This window comes from Crocuta crocuta, unplaced genomic scaffold (genome assembly GCF_008692635.1).
Source record: "Crocuta crocuta isolate KB4526 unplaced genomic scaffold, BGI_CrCroc_1.0 scaffold367, whole genome shotgun sequence".
Classification (NCBI taxonomy): Eukaryota; Metazoa; Chordata; class Mammalia; order Carnivora; family Hyaenidae; genus Crocuta; species Crocuta crocuta.
Window position 1 is genome coordinate 3,127,939 of NW_027527936.1, and position 21,153 is coordinate 3,149,091.

The 21,153-nt window shown below is 42.7% G+C and overlaps 1 protein-coding gene and 1 long non-coding RNA gene across 2 annotated transcripts in view; one reads left to right on the forward strand and one right to left on the reverse strand.

The window, feature by feature from the left end:
* Positions 1-969: 969 nt before the first annotated feature.
* LOC144221644 (uncharacterized) lies at positions 970-11,226 on the reverse strand. The gene is made up of 2 exons (XR_013332127.1): positions 11,063-11,226; positions 970-1,081 (listed from the first exon to the last, which is right to left on the reverse strand). It is a non-coding gene; the product is annotated as an uncharacterized LOC144221644 (long non-coding RNA).
* Positions 11,227-11,341: 115 nt separating this feature from the next.
* The window catches only part of CFAP144 (cilia and flagella associated protein 144), a 16,381-nt gene continuing 6,569 nt past the window's right edge, over positions 11,342-21,153 (forward strand). The window contains exons 1-3 of the mRNA XM_077752197.1: positions 11,342-11,531; positions 14,953-15,012; positions 16,910-17,013. Coding sequence (XP_077608323.1) covers positions 11,399-11,531; positions 14,953-15,012; positions 16,910-17,013 — 297 coding nt within the window. The 5' untranslated portion in view covers positions 11,342-11,398. The remainder of the gene's footprint in view (positions 11,532-14,952; positions 15,013-16,909; positions 17,014-21,153) is intronic.

Genomic DNA, 21,153 nt, shown 5'->3' on the forward strand with positions numbered 1-21,153 from the left:
TAACAAGGGTTTGAAGGCGCCACAGATGCGCCTGGCCACAAAGACCAAATATATGAGAAGTAGATTTCAATCATCTAAATGGCCAAACAAATATTTTATATAAATCACAATATCACACATATTTTCCTTCTTTCATCTCTTTGTGCTGGGTCTTGATAATTCTCTCACATTTATCCTTTCTCTCTTCAGTGGCATCTAATGTCACTTATTTTTTTCACTAAGATTTTCTAATTATTATTGCAATGATATATTTTTCATGCTGATATTAGAAACTGATGTCCACTCTGAAGTCAGTCCTGTCCACTGAGTTTTTTATTTCAATGACTATATATATATATATTTTTAATGTTTTATTTATTTCTAGGAGAGAGAGAGAGAGACAGCATGAGCAGGGGAGGGTCAGAGAGAGAGGGAGTCACAGACTGAAACAGGCTCCAGGCTCTGAGCTGGCAGCCAGCACAGAGCCCGATGCGGGGCCCAAACCCACGAACCGTGAGATCATGACCTAAGCGAAAGTCGGACGCTCAACCGACTAAGCCACCCAGGCGCCCCATCAATGACTATATTTTTAATTCTGGGTTGTTTTTTTTGTTGCTGTTGCTTTGTTTTTTATTTTTGGCCATCTGTTCTTTATTATCTTGTACTTTTTTTTTTTTAGAATTTCAAGTACTTGTTTTATGTCTTTAATTAAATGAAATTATTGATGAAGCGTTTGTGTAAATATGCCTTTTGTTGTATCTGCTGACCATCCCTCATGTGAATTGTTTGCTCATGTGTTTTGTAATTTTGGATTGTGAGCTCATCTTCAGTGGGACTTTCCTTGTGGCCTGGGTTATGGTAGTGTTCCTACAGAGTGATAAACTCTGTATCTTTCTAACACCTCAGAGGTAACATCGACCTGAAACCAATTTAATTGTTAGCTGTGGGTTTCTACCTCACATAGTTCACATTATGGACTCAAAACCAGAGCAAGAGGTATGCACATGTTTCAATATCTCAAGAGAATTTTTTTCTTCAAACTCAGGTCCCAGTCAGAGACTTTGCCATTTCTTTATGATGATGGATAGTTGTTTAGTTCTATCTAGAAAGGCAAAAAAACACAAGCCCCTAACAGTTATCAAATTCAATAACAAATTCAACCCACACCCACCCCATTCCAGACTGCCATAGTGTCACCTCAAGTACTTACCTCTATTTTTTGCATCTGGACATTTCCTTTTCATAGTCTATGGTGTGGCTGTGCCATAATTTACCTAAGTGCTTATTTATTTATAGGTGTTTAGGTTGTTTTCTATTTTTTTTTACTGTAACAAAACAATATCACCATGAACATTCTCACAGGTATTGAGTATTATGGGTATTATTTAGTATCAATATCCCAGGTTGTATTAATTTTTTTTCCAGCAGCATTCCATAACACAAGGAAGTCAAGTCATTGAAATCACCCAAGTTGGGGTTTTTCTCCACAAGAAAGTGCAATAAAAAGATACCACAAGAGAATTTAGGACTGTGGTAAGAAAATCATTGAAATTATGAATCATAGATTCTAAAGTGGGTAAGGAGCAAAATAAAGATAACATAGGAATCAGAATTAATAAAAAGAAAGATATAGTGGTTGTAGGCCCCCAGTGAAGGGGAGCAATTGAGTGCTTACACTGTAAGTTGAGGAAGTAGTGGTTAGAAAATAGAATGTCTGAGGCACCTGGGTGGCTCAGTCGGTTCAGCATCCAACTTTGACTTCGGCTCAGGTCATGATCTCTCGGGTTCATAAGTTCGAGCCCCACATCTGGCATGTACAAAGCCCACTTTAGATCCTCTGTCTCCCTCTCTCTGCCCTTCCCCCTCTTATGCACTCCCAAAAGTAAATAAATATTTTTAAAGAAGAAGAAGAAAATGGAATGTCTGAATACATGACTTCAGAGGTGGGATAATTCTTTGGCAATAGAAAAGACCAGGTATGGCCATGGCTAAAGTAGAATGTAGGTGGTGAACTTTATTGATAAAGGAATCAAAGAAAGGAGGCCAGACCACTGAATGGGGTCATCTACATGGACACTGAAGTCACTCAAGACGATGGACTAAGACTTTGAGATAAGTGCAAAATTTTCATAGAAAAAATTATACAGGAGATCTGAAAGTAACAGTGTCAAGGAAATGGTAAGTAGCAAAAACGTCTAAGGAGCAAGCTATTTTTCTAATAGGAAGAGAAGAATAATGGCTTGAAGGGAGTCAGAAGGAACAAGGAAAATACAGCATATTCCCCCTGAAGAACTGCAGAGTTTGATAAAAGGAGACATATGCAAGGGAAGCAGTGTCCTGAAGGAAAATCCAGATTACAGTTAAAGCCACGGGATTCAAGGGACGGGAAATAAACAGTCTAAGGAAACAGAAGATTTTCTAGTCATGTCACTGGACTTCCAAAGAATACAACTGATAGTTTTGTGAAGTATGCAAGGGCATGGGTGTTGGGCCAAAGGAGAAAAGTCAGAATATTATGGTGTTAAGAGTAGAGAAGAGAATTGGGGCACCTGAGTAGTTCAGTCAATTAAGATCCTGACTTCAGCCCAGGTCATGATCTCACGGTTTGTGAGTTTTGAGCCCCACGCTGTGCTCTGTGCTGACAGCTCAGAGCCTGGAGCCTGCTTTGGATTCTGTCTCTCTCTCTCTCTCTCTCTCTCTGTTACTCTCTCTCAATCCCTCTCAAAAGTAAATAAATATTAAAAAAAATTTAAGAGTACAGAAGAGAATAGAGGACCAAAGGAGCTTATGATTTTGGTGATGATCAAAGAACCCAAGAATGATAAGCAGAGAGAATTGCTACATCAGACAAGAGGAAGGCAAAGGCAAAGGGTACAGTAGCCTCCTAAATAATCTGACATGCAGTTGGGCATCTCAGGTAGTGAGCAAAAAAGTCCAGATCTAATGATTAGGCATTCAAGAATTATTGGCTTCAGTCCTATGTTCCTGGCTCCAGGTAAGGGTCAGGCAACAAACAAAGGGACCCCAGGGACCAAAAGGAAAACTACACTGTAAAGTCCTGTTCTGAAGCACCCCTTTAAGATCCTGTCCAGAAACATGGGAGATGGTCATGTTGACTGACAGTGCTCTGTGCTATTTTGTACACCCACCTGCATGTCCCCTACATCCCAAATTTTGGTTCCAGTTTCAATCACACCTGCTTTGTCACCCACTGCCTGTCCATATAGCCCCCTATCTGGCCTACAGTGTCTTTACTGGTAATGGACATACTATCTCTGATTACCTGTTATACATGGAGTGATATAAATGATGTGAAAGAGCTTTGGAAAATGTAGTAAGTTAAATAACTGGAGGCACTGTGACTTTCTCACTTTGCCCACTCCTGCTTCAGATCCGTTCTCTTGATCCCAAACCCCTTACTGTGTCATAGCCCTTTGATCCATTTTTGCCTAGTGAGGGGAAAAGCTACATGTTATCCCACGGAACACAGACTAATACTACAGTCCCATTTCTTCTCTCTGCTATTTCCTGTGATCACTCTCCAATGTAGCAACTGGGGTTGTTTCCCTGACTGGTGAGCATGCAGACTTGCCCAAAGGGAGAAGCACACACATTTCATAATGGGCATGGAGGCATGGGATGATGCGATGACTGGTTGGGAGATAAATGCTGGGGTAGGTCTGAGCTTATGCCCAGTTGCTCATCTTGCCAAGATGAGTAACTAGAGAAATGCCGTTTGGAAAAATGACAAGAAAGCTGCCCCTGATTTCTTCATCTCAGCCCCAGCCTACACCTTTCCTCTCTATCCCCTCATGCTCTTGTTTTCCAGCCCATCTTCCTCCCCTGTCTCCTCACCCTTTTGGCTCTCAGACTGCTCCCCAGTGCCGTCCGCCTCCCTCAGCTTCCTGCCCTACCTCTTTCCCACCTCTGACTAGTGTCATCCCTTCTTGCCACCCTACCTTATGGGTTTCCCTACCCAGCTCTTCCTCTTCCTTCCTGGCCACCCCTTCACTGCTCTGTTCATCTCGCTCCTCTTTCCTGTTACCCCTTTGTCTTGGCTCCTCCTCCCCCTCCTAGCCCTTCTTTCTAGATCCTTGGAGTTGGGTTCCCACCAGCACCCCAGCCAGCCCCAATCAGACCTCTGTGATTCACAAATCTCATCCTGGAGGAATGGTTTCCCAGAAAGTGGGACAGTTCTGGTACAGTCCAGAGTTGCCAGGACTGTGGATCCCCAGGAGCCTGACCTGTTGAACATTGGGAATTTGAGAGAATGGCCAGCCAACATTCATCTTGGAGGGTAAACTTGGTTATTTACAGGACCTCGTTTCCATGATGGTGTTTTCAGCCATAACCTGATCATCTTACTACTATCTGTATTTTGTCTTCATCCTTGTCAACACTCTTCAGGTGCCAGAGACACCTTTAACAAGATCCTTTTTCTAGAGAATCTGTTCCTTTCCTCTCTTATCTGATCAGCCAGCCTGAGTGAGTTTTTACATTTGTAACTGGCTTCTCCATAGACTTGGTCTGTGACCACGGAGCAAACCACAAGATCAGTGTAGAGAAGAGTGAGTGCAAAATGTCTAATCGGATCTCTAGGAGGTAAGTCCTATTGATCTGCCCTGGATTAGAGTGAGTGTAAGAATGGGTGACCCTAAGAACTCACACACAGAACACAAGGCCCCTATTATGGATATATCGGGGGGTTAAGGTTTTTTTGGTCTGGCTTCTCCAAAGTTCTATTTCTCCACATCCTAGGATTGTAGAAGCTTGCCAGAGATTTTTTGCCTTTGAGAAATGCCTCCTGCAAGATGATGGGTGTGTGTCAAGGAGCAGGGTTCCATTGTGTTCTCACTCAAACTCTGAAGGCTGAACCTCTATACCCCAGAATATGGCAGGTAACAGAGCCTTGAAGGCAAGGACTCATCCAGATCCCACCCAGATGACAGCATCAACAGATGATGTTTTCTTAAAAGTGCTCTTCTCAAACTCATCATAGATTCAGTGCACTCTCAACCAAACTCCTAACAAATATTTTAGGGAACTTGACAAGCTGATTATAACTTGGATGGACAGGCAAAAGGGCCAAAAATAGCCAAGACTCTCTTAAGAACCGGTAGGAACAATTTTCCAGATATCAGGACTTAACACAAAAATAGTAATTAAGATAGTAGAGTAGTAGTGCAAGTGTAGATAAATAGATAAGTGACATACAAGAGTCCAAAAACAGGTTTACACATATTTGGATACTTAATTTAAGACAAAAGTGTCGGCAGAACAAGGGGGATAGGACTATTGAAAAAATAAATTGATTCTTAGTCTCTTGGTTAGCCATGGGAAAAAACTAAGCTAGATCCCTATCACAGACTACACTCAAAAATCAATTTCAGGTAAAACATCCATCTAAATATGAAAGAGTAAAAATAAATCATGTAGAATCACTCTGTCATACATGGCCATTGAACACATGAGATATGCTATTAAGTATGAAATGTGTACTGGATTTTAAACACTTAGTATGAAAGAACAATAAAATACCTCAATAGTTTTTGTATTAAAATGTTCACATGATAGTTTGGATTTACTGGACTAAATAAAACATCTTTCAAATTAATCGAATTCTTTTGCTTTATTTTTTTTAAAATTTAATGTTTCTTTATTCTTGAGAGACAGAGAGAAACAGAGTGAGCAGGGGAGGGACAGAGAGAGGGAGACACAGAATCTGAAGAGGACTCCAGGCTCTGAGCTATCAGCACAGAGTCCAATGTGGGACTTGAACCCATGAACTATGAGATCATGACCTGAGCCAAAGTCTGACACTTAACCAACTAAGCTACCCAGGTGCCCCTCTTTTTGCTCTTTTAATTAGATACTAGGAAATTTTAAATTACTTGTGTGGCTTGCCTCAAATTTTTATTGGACAGTCCTGATTTGAAGGTTATATAAGAAAATATCTGCACAACACCAAGTAGAAAAAAGTCTCAAATGACATCGAGAAAGCACTAATCATAACGGGAAAAACGTATATATTTGACCATACTTAAATTTTAAGAAGATACTATAAAGTGTCTTTCAAGTTATCAAAACAACATCATTAAGACACTAAAAAGGTGAACCGTACAGTGGGAAAAGAATTTTCAGAACATGCAACTCCCAAAAGGCTATATCATTAATACATAAGGACCTCCAACAAACTGATAAAGACAAATAATCCAAAAGAAAAATAGAAAAAGATATGTAACAGAAACTTCATAAAAGAGGATATCCAAATGACCAATAAACATACCAGAAAAGTTGGCCAACCTCATTAGTTGGTAGAAAGATGCAAATTAAAACCATAATGGTATGGACACCCAAGTATATGGCCAACAAAATGGTGGCACATGTGCCCCAAGAGACATCTATTAAAAATGTGCACACAGCATTATTTGTAAGAGTCCATACTGAAACAGCCCAATGTCCATCAGGAATAGAATGAATAAAGAAATTGTGGTATAGTCACAAAACTGAACAGTACACAGCAATGAAACCACAGCTATACGCAACAGCATAGGTAAATTTCACAAACATAATGTTGAGTCAAAGGACTCAAACACAAAGACATGCGTACCGTATGATTCCATTTACATAATGTGAAAAACAGGCCAAGTAATCTTTGGTGTTCCAAGTCGGGATAATGGTTACCTTTAAGTAACCATTTGGAATGGTTACTTAATGGCAATGGTTACATAATGGCAATATGTTGGGGAAGACAGTGTTCGGGGCAGGGGTGTGTGTAAGAGAGACCTCTGAGGTGCTGTTAGTGTTCTAGTGTCACCTTCTGTGATGCTTACACATATGCACTTTTTGCTTAATCAGTATGAGCTTCCCCTTTCAGAGGAAAGCACTCTGCCGTGTATATGGGATGCTTAGACAATGCAAGTTTTTGTTTTTATTTTTAAACATGAGTGCTTATTGAGAATCCCCAACTTATAACTGAGTTCTGATGTTGTGGCATCAGGCAAGAGGTGCAAGGGGCTCCCACAAAGGACCCAGAGCTCTCCCCTTTTACCTTTTCTCCCCATCTGTCAAATGTAAAGAAGAGATCATATAGTCTTTCTCTTTTATTTGTTAATATGGTAAATTGATATTTCCAAATACTAAACCAACATTACATCTCTTCAACAAACCCCAGTTGGCTATGGTATATCATTCCTTTCATATAGTGTTGGATCAAATTTCTAAGTTAAGGATCTTTACATCTATGCTCATAAGGGTTATTTATGCTTAGTCTTCTTTTTTGTAATAATTTGTTTGGTTTCAGTGTTGATGTAATGTTGATCTCAAAATGAGTTAGGAAATGGGGGGCCTAGCTGACTCTGTCAGTGGAGCATGCAACTCTTGATCTCAGGGTCATGAGTTCAAGCCCCACATTGGGGAGTTGTAGAGCTTACTTAAAAAAATTTTTTTAATTAAAAAATAAAAATAACACAAAAAAGAATGAGTTGGGAAATGTTTCTTTCACTTCTGTTTTATGAGTTTGGGTAGAATTGGTAATTTCTACATATGTTTGACAGATTGACCAGAGAAGCCATCTGGGCCATGTGGGAGATTTTTCAATTACAAACTGAATTTTTAAAAATAGATATAAAGCAATGCAGATTTTTCTATTTCTTTTCTTTTCCTTTTTTTCTATCTTTGTCAGTTCTGGAAATCTGTGCCTTCACAGAAATTACCCACTTCATCTAAGTTTTCAGGTTTCTGTTTGTTGCTTTTTCTGATGGCTCTGGGTCACATTTTCCTACTTCTTAACTGTCTGCTTTTCTAATAGTTTTCCATTGGTGCTATCCTTTGGGGATGTTACATTGTTGAGTGCTGGATTTTGTTGTCTTTTTTTTTTTTTTTTAGTTTTATTTACTTATTTTCGCCCATCCCTGCCTGAGAGGGCTACCTCAAGTTTTATTTACTTATTTTGAGAGAGAAAGAGAGCATGAGCAAGGGAGGGTAAGAAAGAGGAAGAGAGAGAATCCCAAGCAGGCTCCATTCTCAGTGTGGAGCCCCTATGCAGGGCTTGAACTCACGAACCTTGAGATCATGACCTGGCCCCAAATCAAGAGTCAGATGCTTAACCAACTGAGCCATGCAGGTGCTCCTGTTGTTTTCTTTAAAAAGTGTTGGAAATCTTTCCGGCAGGCCACTTGGCCACATGTGGATCCAGGACCCACTTGATACTTTCAGAGCTTTTCTGTGAGCTTTGTTGGGGAAAGTCTAGACCATCCTTTTCTCTAAGGCTAGCTTAGTCCTATGACTAAAGTGTAAACTTTCAGGGGCCTCTACCCAGCACCTTCAACTAGGACTCTCTACCCTGTATGGCCACAACTCACTTTTCTCTCCATCCTGTATGAGCTCTGGGAGGTGCTGGGCTCACAGCTCCCCAGTCATTCTTTCACCGAGTTTCGCCCTTCTTAGTATCAGGCAAGACTCAAGGGGTTTCCATGCACATTTCTGGCTTTCCCTCCCTCTCTCCCCCTCACCTCCCTCCAATTAACTGCTCCACAATTGTCAGCCGCCTGGCACTCCTGAACTTCAGTCTGTGTCTCCCCAGCCAGGCAGTACCACCTGCTCAGCTTGGGTTTCCCTTCCCTGCGTATTTCAGAAAGTGTCTCCAGAGAGAAGCGTGGAGCGACTGTAGGGTTCATCTCACTTGTCTCTCTTCTCTCGGGGACTCCCAGTGTCACTGGGACCCAAGGGTCTGCATTTTGCCTAATTGTTTGCAGCAGGAGAGAGCAAGTGCAGAAGAAGTCTTGTTTTCTTTTTTTACCCTATTTTGCCTCTCCAATCTCCTACATTCACTCTGTACCACGTAGACTTTGTCTTACACCATTTAGAGTCGGTCTGTTCGTAGTTTTAAGTAATATTATATTTTAAACCTTAGCCTTTGATAGTTTTTCAACGAGCACTGTTTTAAGGTCCGCCCTTACTGCTGCAGTGATCTAATCTGTGGTTCTAACTGCTGTATAGCAGCTCACCAGCATACAACGTATAGCTCTTTATTTGTTAAGACATTTTATATGATAGGGATATCTATTTTTACTTTTTAATTATTTTCTTCATGAAAGTTTCATGCACCCTTTGTTAGGTTAACTCCTAGATAATTCAGTTTGTTGCTAATGTGAATGGTATTTTCTCTTACATTTTTCTAGTTGATTTCCGTGACCCAGGTCTCTGCATCTGCTCCCAACTGAAAGGTAACACAGAGATTTCGAGAAAAATCTGCAACCTCAGACATTGGATGAGAAGCTAGAGGGCCAAACCATTATATTTTTCAACTCTCCAGTTTTTTCAATACATAGTTGGGGAGTTTAGAAGCATACTAATGGCTTGGAATGGCCCAAGGTAAGCAGAAGCTAGCCCCAGATGGTCACTGAGATAGCCTGGGCTGGGCTGGGCTGTGATATACTCAGAATCCACATCAGGGCACCTGGGAAACATAATAATGTGGAGCTGGAGTGGAGAGGAGATGAAGCTACAGTGACTCCCACCTCTCCTCCTTTTGAGCCTCCCCTGGCCCTAGCCCTGTATGGAGGAAGGGATGCTGGGCCACTAGGCCCAAGCTGAAGAAAGGTCAGTTTAGCGGGGGACAAATACTTCTGGAATGATGGTTCATTTCTACTTAGGCTTAGGAAGATAGTGAAAACTTTATTTTTTAAAATTATTTATTTATTTTGAGAGACACAGAGACAGTGCAAGTAGGGGAGGGGCAGAGAGGGAGGGAGACAGAGAATCCCAAGCAGGCTCCACGCTGTCAGCGCAAAGCCGACATGGGGCTCAAACGCATAAAACCGTGAGATCATGACCAGAGCCAAAACCAAAACTCGGATGTTTAACCAACTGAGCCACCCAGGTACCCTGATAGTAAAAACTTTAGGAGGTTTGAGCCTTTGCTAGACAAAGGGACTCAGGGGTGCCTGGGTAGCTCAGTTGGTTAAGCGTTCGACTTCGCCTCAGGTCATGATCTCACAGTTTGCTAGTTGGAGCTCCCCATCAGAAAGCTCAGAACCTGGAACCTGCTTCGGACTCTGTGTCTCCTTCTCTCTGCCCCTCCCCTGCTCGTTCTCTCTCTCTCTCTCTCTCTCTCTCTCTCTCTCTCTCTCTCTCTCCATCTCAAAAAAGTAAAACATTTTAAAAAGAAAAGAAAAAAGGACCTAGGTATGACTCACAATGACAAGTAACAAAGGCACTTCTTTAACTCAGCCATGGTATGATAAAATCTGTTTGCGTTTCTTTATCATGTAAGGGTTTATGTAATGATGTAAGCAGAAGATCACAGTCCTAACTGATCAGACATCCAATCAGCTAGCAAACATTTACCAAACACCTAGATCTGTCCATACTCTGCCAGGTACTGGCAATGCAGAGATGGCCCAGATACATTTCTTGTTCTCGAGTAACTTACCTATAAACAAAGAAGCTTAGTATTCTGGGAACTATAGATTGGGAGTAGAACATGGCACAGGAAAAAATTGGACTAGGGGCTACAGAGTCCTGAAAGTGTTTTGAAAGAAGATTACATGTGAATTCATGATAAACAGGTGTTCCCCAGACAGACAAGGGGGAAAGAGCCTTCCAGGCCAAGGAGAAGGAGCATCAGGAGCTAAAACAAGCAGCCATTAAGTAGCTGGCAGAGTTCAGGAAACTGTTGGTGTGTCCATATAACTGACGTGTTCAACACTGGGTCCCAGACCTAAACACATCCTGGACCACACTGTGTCCTAAATGAATGAATGGATAGATAAATGCGTGAAGCACTTAGTCGAAAAGTGCATGGGCTGGCAAACTGTATTATCCGAGGTATCTAGAGTTGTCAAATTCATACAAAGAGAAAGTAAAACAGTAGTTGCCAGAGGCTAGGGGGAGGGGGACATGGGGAGTTGTTTAATGGCTGTAAAATAATTCTGGAAATCAGTGCTGCATAATGTGAATCCCTAAACTATTTAACACTAAACTATATCCTTAAAAATGCTTCCGATGGTAAATTTTATGTTATGTTTATCACAATTAAATGTTTTAACGAAATAAACTATAAAGCTCCCAAGTTACTTACATTAGGAAAGAGTTCTTCTTATCTCTATCACATGGGCGATAAGGACCAGAATAACTTGTCCGATTTGAAACTTCCTCTGTTTTGTGAGATAGACCTTGAGAGTTTCAATTCTAGGAGCTGGGGAAGGTGAGTTGAACTTCGGAGTTCTTCGGGAGCAAGTGGGATAAGGAATAAGGTTCTGGGGGGGATGGGCGGGCTGGAGGGAGTCAGAAGGAGGGGAAGCCGTTGCCAGGAGACGGCGTGGACGCCGTTGCCAGGACACGGCAGTCGCCCCGCACCCGCAAGCGATCCGAGAGCAGTGAGAAGTAGTTGAATGCTTGGAGCCCCGCCACAGCCATGGCCGGACACCAAAAGGAGAAGGTGAACCCAGATGAGGTCCATCAGAACCAGATCCTGCGGGAATTGTACCTCAAAGAGCTTAGAACCCAGAAACTCTACACAGAGTACCACGTGAATCCCCTCCGCAAGGGTGAGGGACGATTGGGCCGGAGGAAGGCGACAGGGGTGGGGGCCCCCAGGAAGGAGGGGCCCTGGGGGTGGGGGGCAGAGGTGCGCGTTGCAGCACAGTAGGAGAGCCTTCTCTGACCTCGCGCCCCTTCCTAGATTTCAGGACTCTTGACTACTGGGGGTGGTGGTTATCTCGCTCCACATCCATCAAATACATTAATATATTAAAATGCACACCCGCCATGATTAAATAGTATTATTGTGTTGCAAACCGGTGCAGCCACTCTGGAAAACAGTATGGAGGTTCCTCAGAAGGTTAAAAATAGAACTACCCTACCACCCAGCAATTGCACTACTAGGTATTTATCCAAAGGATACATGAAGGGGCACATGCACCTTGCTGGTTTATAGCAGCACTGTGGACAATAGACAAGGTATGGAAAGGTATGGAAAGAGCCCAAATGTCCATCCACAGATGAATGGACAGAGAAGATGTGGTATATATATATATAGAGAGAGAGGAGTATTTACTCCGTGATCAAAAAGAATGAAATCTTGCCATTTGCAATAACATGGATGGAAGTAGAGGGTATTATGGTAAGCAAAATAAGGGGCTGGGGGTGGGAGGATGGGCTAAATGGGCAAGGGGCTTTAAGGAGGACACTTGTTGGGATGAGCATTAGGTGTTATATGTAGGGGATGAATCACTGGGTTCTACTCCTGAAATCATTATTGCACTATATGCTAACTAACTTGGGTATAAATTTAAAAAATAATAAATAAACACCAAAAATAAATAAGTAAATACATAAACATTTTACAAATTAAAATAAAATTAACTTAAAAATAGTATTTTTGTTAGCTTGAAAAGCTTTTTAAAATTTTGCTTTCAAAATAATTATATTTTGTAGGGTTTTATGTTTTGTTTTGCTCTGTGTTTTGGTTGGTTGTTAATAAGTTAGTTGTTTGTTTGTTTGTTTGTTTGTTTTCTCCAGGTTTCTAGTAAGGTCTTAGCCCTTCAGAAGGTTCAGGGGTGGTGGCCTCAGGGCCCATAGCACCCCCTGATAAAATGGCCCTGCACCTACTCTTCTCACTCAGCACATTCTTTGGGTGGTTACATCCGGTCCGGTAACATCAGCTTCCCATGAAAGCCTCTGGGTCTCAAATGGAGACCCAGACCCATGAACCCAACCACCACCCAGCCCTCTTCTCTTGGACAACCCATGGGTACCTCAGACTTACCACTTGGAAAACTGGGGGCATCCCACCTGCTGCTATTCCAGAATATCTTATTTGAGCAAAAGTTACCACAACCGTTTTCTCTCCCATGTTAGTAGCCTACAAGTCAGCCTCAGTCTCTCTCTCCCAAACACACGCAAGTAGTCACATTTCTCTCACCTGACCCTTCTTGTGTTCTTACCTCAGAGAAAGACTGTGGTCCTGTGGAGACATCTCTACTTCTCCTCACTTCCTTCTACCCTCTAATTAGGGCCTGAGTCCACTTCCCCGGCCTCCCCCCTTCAAATCTCCTCACTTCTGTCTGCATTGATCTGGCGGGCTCCTAACCACCCTCTTCCTTCAAGTCCTCCTCACTCCCTTCCTGTCCATCCTCCCCCTCCCCCCTCCCCTCCATCCTCCACACCATCCCCTAGCTGGAGCTAGGCTAAAAGCGAGTTCCATCCCACCATTCCCTCTGCAAAACCCTCAGTGGCCCCACAGCTTCTCAAATGAGGTTTAAACCGCTCAGTACAGAAGACCCCTGTGGATTTGGCTCTGCTGCCCATCCAGCCTCATTGGGACTTCCCTCCCCAGCCACACACTGCTCCTTTAATAAATATTTTAGTGCCCACTCTGCACCTGCCATATGCTCCCTTCTCTCCCACCATGTCTAAATAAAATGGATTTCCTAAATACATCACACCATTCCCCCACCTCATTACCTTCGTAATCATTGTTTCTTCTTCCAGAATTTCTCCCCCAACTTCCGGGCCTAATTAACAGTAGTCCACGGCAGCTCAGCTATGCAGAGAAAAATGTAATGTCATTTTCTAAACAAAAATTGTATATAGTTAAGGTGTACAATGTGATGTTTTGATATATATATACAGAGTGAAACGATTACACCAGTCAAGCTAAATAGCATACCCATCTCCTCACAGTTACCCTGTGTGTGTTTGTGTACCCACACATGTGTGCAGAAAATGTAATGCCTTCATTTTGTTCATAACTCAATCTAGCTTTCCTCTGGAGCTTCCAACTACTCATTTCAGGAACACAAATTAACCGTCCAATTCTGTTTAAACTTGGTCCATTTCCACAATTTAAATAATCCCTTCAGGCAACACTCAGGCTTTCTAGACCTCCCGGCTCATGTCCCTTGGGCACGTGATTCAGATGATCCATTGAAACAGAGTGAAGAAATATTAGAATTTGTATTTGTGCTAGAACTTGTATTTATGTTTACTTTTAGGTGTAAAGAAAAAGTATAATGCTCATAGTACATAGAGACTGTATAAATATATGTGTATTAGGCACGTGCTCAAAAGGTTTTACTAGTAGGAGTCTGAGATAAAAAATCACTTGGGAGACCATTGGTTCCTTCTGGCCTCTGCTCATTTCTTACTGCTCTCCACCCAGCTCACTGCACTGAATTACTCTGGCCTTCTCAATGTTTCTCAACTCACCAAGCTCACCTGCAGATCCTTCCCACATGTCCTTACACAGCACATTCCCTCACTTTGTTTGAGACTCTGCTCTAATGTGTCTCCTCGGAGATCCCGCACCCCCAACCCCACCCCACCATCAACCCTCTGCCCATGTCAAATGTTTTACTGTTCTACATCTCACTTATTTGAGCCCAAATATGTATTTGTTTATTGTCTGTCACCACAAATAGAAAGTCAGCACAGGAACCTTCTCTGTTTATAGCCCTGTCTCCAGTGCACCAGTAATTATGGGTTGAATGGATGTCTGTGGATTCTACACCTCTGTTTTCACATAATCTTCTGTTATATCAGAATGTGTCCAACCTTGTCTGGCGGCCTGGTATGTCTGCATCCCTGTAGACCACTGCTGTTTGAGAGAACCTTCTGTAATGATGAAAATGTTCTATATCTATGCTGCCCAAAATGGTAGCCATTAGCCCCATGTGGGTACTGAGCACTAGAAATATGGCTAGTGTGTCTCTGGAATGTATTTCTAATTGGTATTTAATTTTAACTATTCAAATTCAAGTAGGTACATGTGGCTGGTGGCCACTATGCTGGACAGTGCCACTCCGGATGGTGAGGTCCTTGCAGGCATTATTCCTTGGTGCCCAGCATAATACCTGACCTGTGGCCAACACTTGGAAAATGCTCAGTAGGTGTCTGGTCTAGGATGGGTCTTTGAAAGGGCAGGGCATGAATGTTTTAACGTGAGCCTGTGTTGCTGTTTTTCTCTAGTTCACACAATCACCAGAAAGCCCATGTCTTGGCATGATAACCTGGAGGAACCTGAAGATGGTAAGTCCCAGGGTTTCTGAACACTACTGAGATAGAGCACAGATGAGCAGCTGGCTAGGGAGGCCTCTTAGGATAGTGGTACCTTGGGGCAACACTTTGATCATCTGAAAATTGGGCTCACACTCATGAAGCTCCTTCAAGACTGACGTAGTCAACCATACAGTCGGTTCATTAACTGCCAAACCAAGACAAATGTTCCTAATGGTCTTGACACTGCATTCATTCATTCAGTCACCAAACATCTTTGCTGTTAAAAGCAGAGACTCTGAAGTCATACTGAGTTCAAATCCTGATTCTGCCACTCATCAGCTGTGACTTTGGGTGTATTTATTAACCTCTCAGATCCTTTCTCTCAGGGTTGTTGTGAGTTAACAGAGTAATGCAAGTACTGAGAACAGTATCTGGTACACAGTGATCAGGAAATGCTATTATTTTCATTATTACCATGTGATAGTCACTATGATGGGGCTGAGGAGTAGAGACCTCATACCATAGTGGAGGTCTGAGAGTAAAATTGGGATGGCAACAACATAGAAAACAGGTGCCCTAGTCCAACAGTGGAGTTCTAGGAAGCCTTCAAGGAGGAGGTAATGACATGGAATAGGTGGAGTAGGTCTCCTGACTGGAAGGACATTCTGAGTTATACGGAAAAGCACAGAAATGAGAGACCCCAGCATGTCCCAAGGCATGGGGGTAGTTTGGCATGGCTGCAGTATACAAGTGGACAGGGGCATGCTCAGGAATGATGGAAGAGAAGTACTTTGATACAAATCTTAATCTTTCTCTTCTCCTTCCCCTCTGTCTTCTTAGAGTAGAATTTGTTGGAGGAAAGATGTAAGGTTTACGGAGGAGGTCAGGGTAGGAAGGTGGGGAGGTAGGATGGGTAGGTGGAGGGATGATCTCATAGCATAATGAGACAGACTAATAATAGAGCATCATCAGAGGAATTAAGGGTGCTATCTGTAGGGAAGAAGCCAGCCCAGCTAGAGGAAAGGACAGGAGTTGGGGACTTGCAGCAATAAGGAAAATAGCAGGTGGTGAGGGCCTGAAAGCTAGGCAGGAGATAACTGCTAACTGCTTAACATTCCTTCATTCTCAGTCATTTTGCTGAGGTAGATATTTGCCTCCCATCTTACAGATGAGCAAAGTGAGGCCTGGAGAAGTTAAACCACCAGTCAGGCCATAGTGGAAGGGCCAGGAATGTCTGACTACGAAGTCCACGTTCTTCCCGTTGTCAAACTGCCTCTCTCAAATTGAGACTTAGTAGGGTAGAAATTGAAAGGTGAAACCTTTTTAAGTCCTCAAGTGTGGAGTTACAAACACGTGTGGGGGTGGCGGCCATACATATTGCAGTATGAAGGATCTGACCTTCTTCCAAGCCTCCTCCTCCCTCCACCACAGCCACACTGGCCCAGCTTGCTCGTGCCTCAGGGCCTTTGTTCTTTCTTCCAGTAGTGTGGTTTTCCTCTGCCTCTCCCTCAGGGCTGGCTCCTGCTTGGCATCTAGAGAGACCTCCCCTCACCATCCTGTCTAAAGTAGCCCCCCTTGCCTCTGCATGCTCCTTCGCCTCCCCCATTCTACACAGCTAGCATCACTATAACTATCGAGTTTATTTGTTCCTTTGTATATTGTGTCCCCTGTCCCCCCACGTAGACCACAAGCTCCAGGAAAGCGGGAACCATAACTGTCAAACTGCTCTACCTCTGGGATCCAGAACAGTGCCTGGCACAGAGTTTGTGCTCAACAAATATTTGCTGAAAGTTGAGTTTTGCAAGGCCTTGGCAGGCCCCTGAGGCCACGTGTCGTGTCTCCAAGAAAGGATGTGGCCAGAGTAAAGAACATGGGAGCTCTCGGTCCCAAAGCCTTCCTCCTTCATAACTCATGCTTCATCTCCCAGCCAGGTTTCTAAATCTTATTCACCATGCTGCCCAGTGCCCAAGGAACAAATACCCAGAGACACAGACTGAAAGCCAAGAAATCGGTTGGGACTCAGAGCCCTTGGTAAGTGTGGTTCCTTTACTTAGGAAGCCCAGAGGCAACAGCGGTGGTGGCTAAGAGAGTGGTATACAAAGCCAAACTGGCTGGGTTTCCACTCTGGCTACCACTTCCTAGCTGTGTGACCTTGGTTAGGTGACTAAGCTCTTTCATGACTCCGTTTCCTCACTGTAGAATGGAGACATTACAGATATCACCTCATAAGGTTGCTATGAAGATTAGAGGAGGTAGTATTTGTAAGGCAGCTTGAACAGTGCCTAACACATCGCAACTGCTGTGTAAGTGCTGACCAAAGGGGCTGGTGACTGCCTGAGTTTGCTATACCAGTTTTTAGTAGGGCAGTCTTGGGCAGGTCACGTGGCGTCATAGAGTTCCAACCTCTTTTCTGTAAAATGGGAACGCTAGTAACAACACACACCTCATTTGAGTGGAAGGGGACCGGGAGCTGTGAGGAGCCCAGGAAATGTAATCATCAGCACATCGCCACCCAAAACAAGATAGGGCTTCTATTACTGAGGACGAAATGCAGGCTTTTGAAGAGACAATTTGAAGAACTTCCTGCCACGTTTTGTCTTTGAACTTGCTCGTATGTTCTGTCACTTAGAAAATTTTAGTTTTTACGTAGTCAAAAGTGCCAGTCTTTTTCCTCGTGGTTTCTGGGGTTTGTGCCTTGCTTAGGAAAACACCTCCACTATCCACAGTTGCAGAATGACTAGCTTTCCTTTTAGATTTTCCCCCAGGTTGTTGTGTCTTTTTAACACTTGGCTTTTAGGCCATCTGTATATTTTGTACCTGATGAGAAGCTGAGGACACTGTTCCCCAGCCTTATGGAAGCTTCCTTCATTACATCAGAGGCACCCTTGCACACCCTGTATCCTTAGTTTACTGTTCCTGCAGCCTGCCTCCGGACCCCTAGGACACTTCTTGGGGAGTCCTACTCATCCTTCAGGACCACTCAGGAGTCACCTCTTTATAAAGTCCCATTAAGGGACGTACGGCTCCTACTCCCCACCAGCTAGAGTTGGGCACCTTCCCAGGGAATTTCTGTAGCACTGCCATGTCTCCTGCACCATTCAGCTCAATTCTGCGCATCAACATAACATGATGGCTCTGGAGTCAGCAGCTAGAGTTCAAATCCCAGCTCTACCACTTTCTAGCTGTGGAAACTGAACCTCTTAACTTCCATTTACCCACATTAAAATGGGGTTAATAATATGGACACTTGAAGGTTTGTTGTGGGGATTAACTGAGGCAATGGATATAAACTGCTTAGGGCAGTTCCCAGCACATAGTAAGTGTTCATTAAACACAGACTGCTATGATGCAGGTTAGGAGGAATAGAAAGGAAAGCTCATCGTCCAACCAGAAACCAATGGGCTGCTTCTCCTGGCCCCTTGGCCCGATCCCAGGTGTCTTTCTCTACTGAGTAATTTTCCAGTGTGTATCCTTCCCAAGAACTGCCTACACCCTGTAGTTCTTGAATTTCTGCTGGTGGGCTTGGTCTTCTTGCCTATTCTACAGCTCTAGTCTGAGGCATGTGGCTCTACTAGGAGGCTACTACAGGGAGATTGGAATAAATAGCTGAGTAATAATGAATGAATGAGTGAATGAATGAATGACTTAGTAAATAGCTGCTCATTCGCAACAGCTTTTCTTCAGATGTGGGGCATTGCTCTAGAGAGAAGAGACTAGGAGATAAGAAGTGGGTCCAGCAGGAGCCCCCACCTTCACAAGGGGGAGTGAGGGGACAGAGGAGGAAGATGGGTGGGGGACTAACTTACAGTGAATAAGGGCAAGGACAGAGGGCTTTGAAGGTAAACTATCCAACTTAGATAACTAAGCAACTTTTAAAAATATTACAAAGCACAAGTAATTTAACTTGCTAGCCTTAATTTTCTTAAAGAGAAAAGCCTGGCTCCCATAGGTACCGAGGATGCATGTGGAAATGCATCTTTTTTAAATTTCCTATTTACTTATTTATTTATTTTTAATTTACATCCAAGTTAGTTAGCATATAGTGCAATAATGATTTCAGGAGTAGATTCCAGTGATTCATCCCTTTACATATAACACTCAGTGTTCATCCCAACAAGAGTCTTCCTTAATGCCCCTCACCCATTTAGCCCATCCCCCCACCCACAGCCCCTCCAGCAACCCTCAGCTTGTTCCCTGTATTAAGAGTCTCTTATGTTTTGTCCCCCTCCCTGTTTTTATATTATTTTTGGTTCTCTTCCCTTATGTTCATCTGTTTTGTATCTTAAATTGCACATACGAATGAAGTTATATAATATTTGTCTTTCTCTGACTGTCGTATTTCCCTTACCACAATACGTTCTAGTTCCATCCACATTGTTGCAAATGGAAAGATTTCATTCTTTTTGATTGCCAAGTAATACTCTATTGTATATATATACCACGTCTTCTTTGTCCATTCATCTGTGGATGGACATTTGGGCTCTTTCCATACCTTGGCTATTGTCAATAGGACTGCTATAAATATTGGGGTGCATGTGCCTCTTCAAAACAGCACACCTGTATCCCTTAGATAAATACCTAGTAGTTCAATTGCTGGGTCATGGGATAGTTCTATTTTTAACCTTTTAAGGAAACTCCATACTGTTTTTCAGAGTGGCTGCACTAGTTTGCATTCCCACCAGCAGTGCAAAACCGCATCCTCGCCAACATCTACTGTTGCCTGAATTATTAATGTTAGCCATTCTGACTGGTGTGAGGTGGTATCTCATTGTAGTTGTAATTTGTATTTCCCTGATGAGTGATGTTGAGCATTTTTTCATGTGTCTGTTAGCCATCTGGATGTCTTCTTTGGAGAAGAGCCTATTCGTGTCTTTTGCCCATTTCTTCACTAGATGATTTGTTTTTTGGGTGTGGAGTTTAATAAGTTCTTTATAGATTTTGGATACTAACCCTTTATCTGATATGTCATTTACAAATATCTTCTCCCATTCTGTCGGTTGCCTTTTAGTTTTGCTGATTGTTTCCTTTGCTGTGCGGAAGCTTTTTATCTTGATGAGGTCCCAATAGTTCATTTTTGCTCTTGATTCCCCTGCCTTTGGGAATGTGTCAAGTAAGAAATTGCCGTGGCTGAAGCCCAAGAAATTTTTGCCTGCTTTCTCCTGTAGGATTTTTATGGCTTGCCATCTTACTCTTAGATCTTTCATCCATTTTGAGTTTACTTTTGTGTATGGTGTAAGTGGTCCAGGTTCATTTTTCTACATGTTGCTGTCCAGTTTTCCCAGCACCAGTTGCTGAACAGACTGTCTTTATTCCATTGGATATTCTTTCCTGCTTTGCCAGATATTAGTTGCCCATATGTTTGTGGGTCCATTTCTGGATTCTCTATTCTGTTCCATTGATCAAAGTGTCTGTTTTTGTGCCAGTACCACACTGTCTTGATGATTACAGCTTTGCAATAGATCTTGAAGTCCAGGATTGTGACTCCAGCTTTGGTTTCTTTTTCAGGAATTCTTTGGATATTCAGGGACTTTTCTTGTTCCACACAAATTTTAGGATTGTTTATGGCACAAAAACAGACACATAGACCAATGGAATAGAATGGAGAACTCAGAATTGGACCCACAAATGTATGGCCAACTAATCTTTGACAAAGCGGGAAAGAGTATCCAATGGAAAAAAGACAGCCTCTTTAACAGATGGTGCTGGGAGAACTGGACAGCAACATGCAGAAGAATGAAACTAGATCATTTTCTCACACCATACACAAAAATAAACTCAAAATGGATAAAGGACCTGAATGTGAGACAGGAAACCATCAAAACCCTAGAGGAGAAAGCAGGAAACAAGCTCCTTGACCTCAACCGCAGCAATTTCTTACTTGACACATCCCCAAAGGCAAGGGAATCAAGAGTAAAAATGAACTATTGGGACCTCATCAAGATAAAAAGCTTCTGCACAGCAAAGGAAACAATCAGCAAAACTAAAAGGCAACCAACAGAAGGGGAAAAGATAGTTGCAAATGACATAGATAAAGGGCTAATATCCAAATTCTATAAGGAACTCACCAAACTCCACACCCGAAAAACAAATAATCCAGTGAAGAAATGGGCAGAAGACATGAACAGACACTTCTCCAAAGAGGACATCCAGATGGCCAACAGACACATGAAA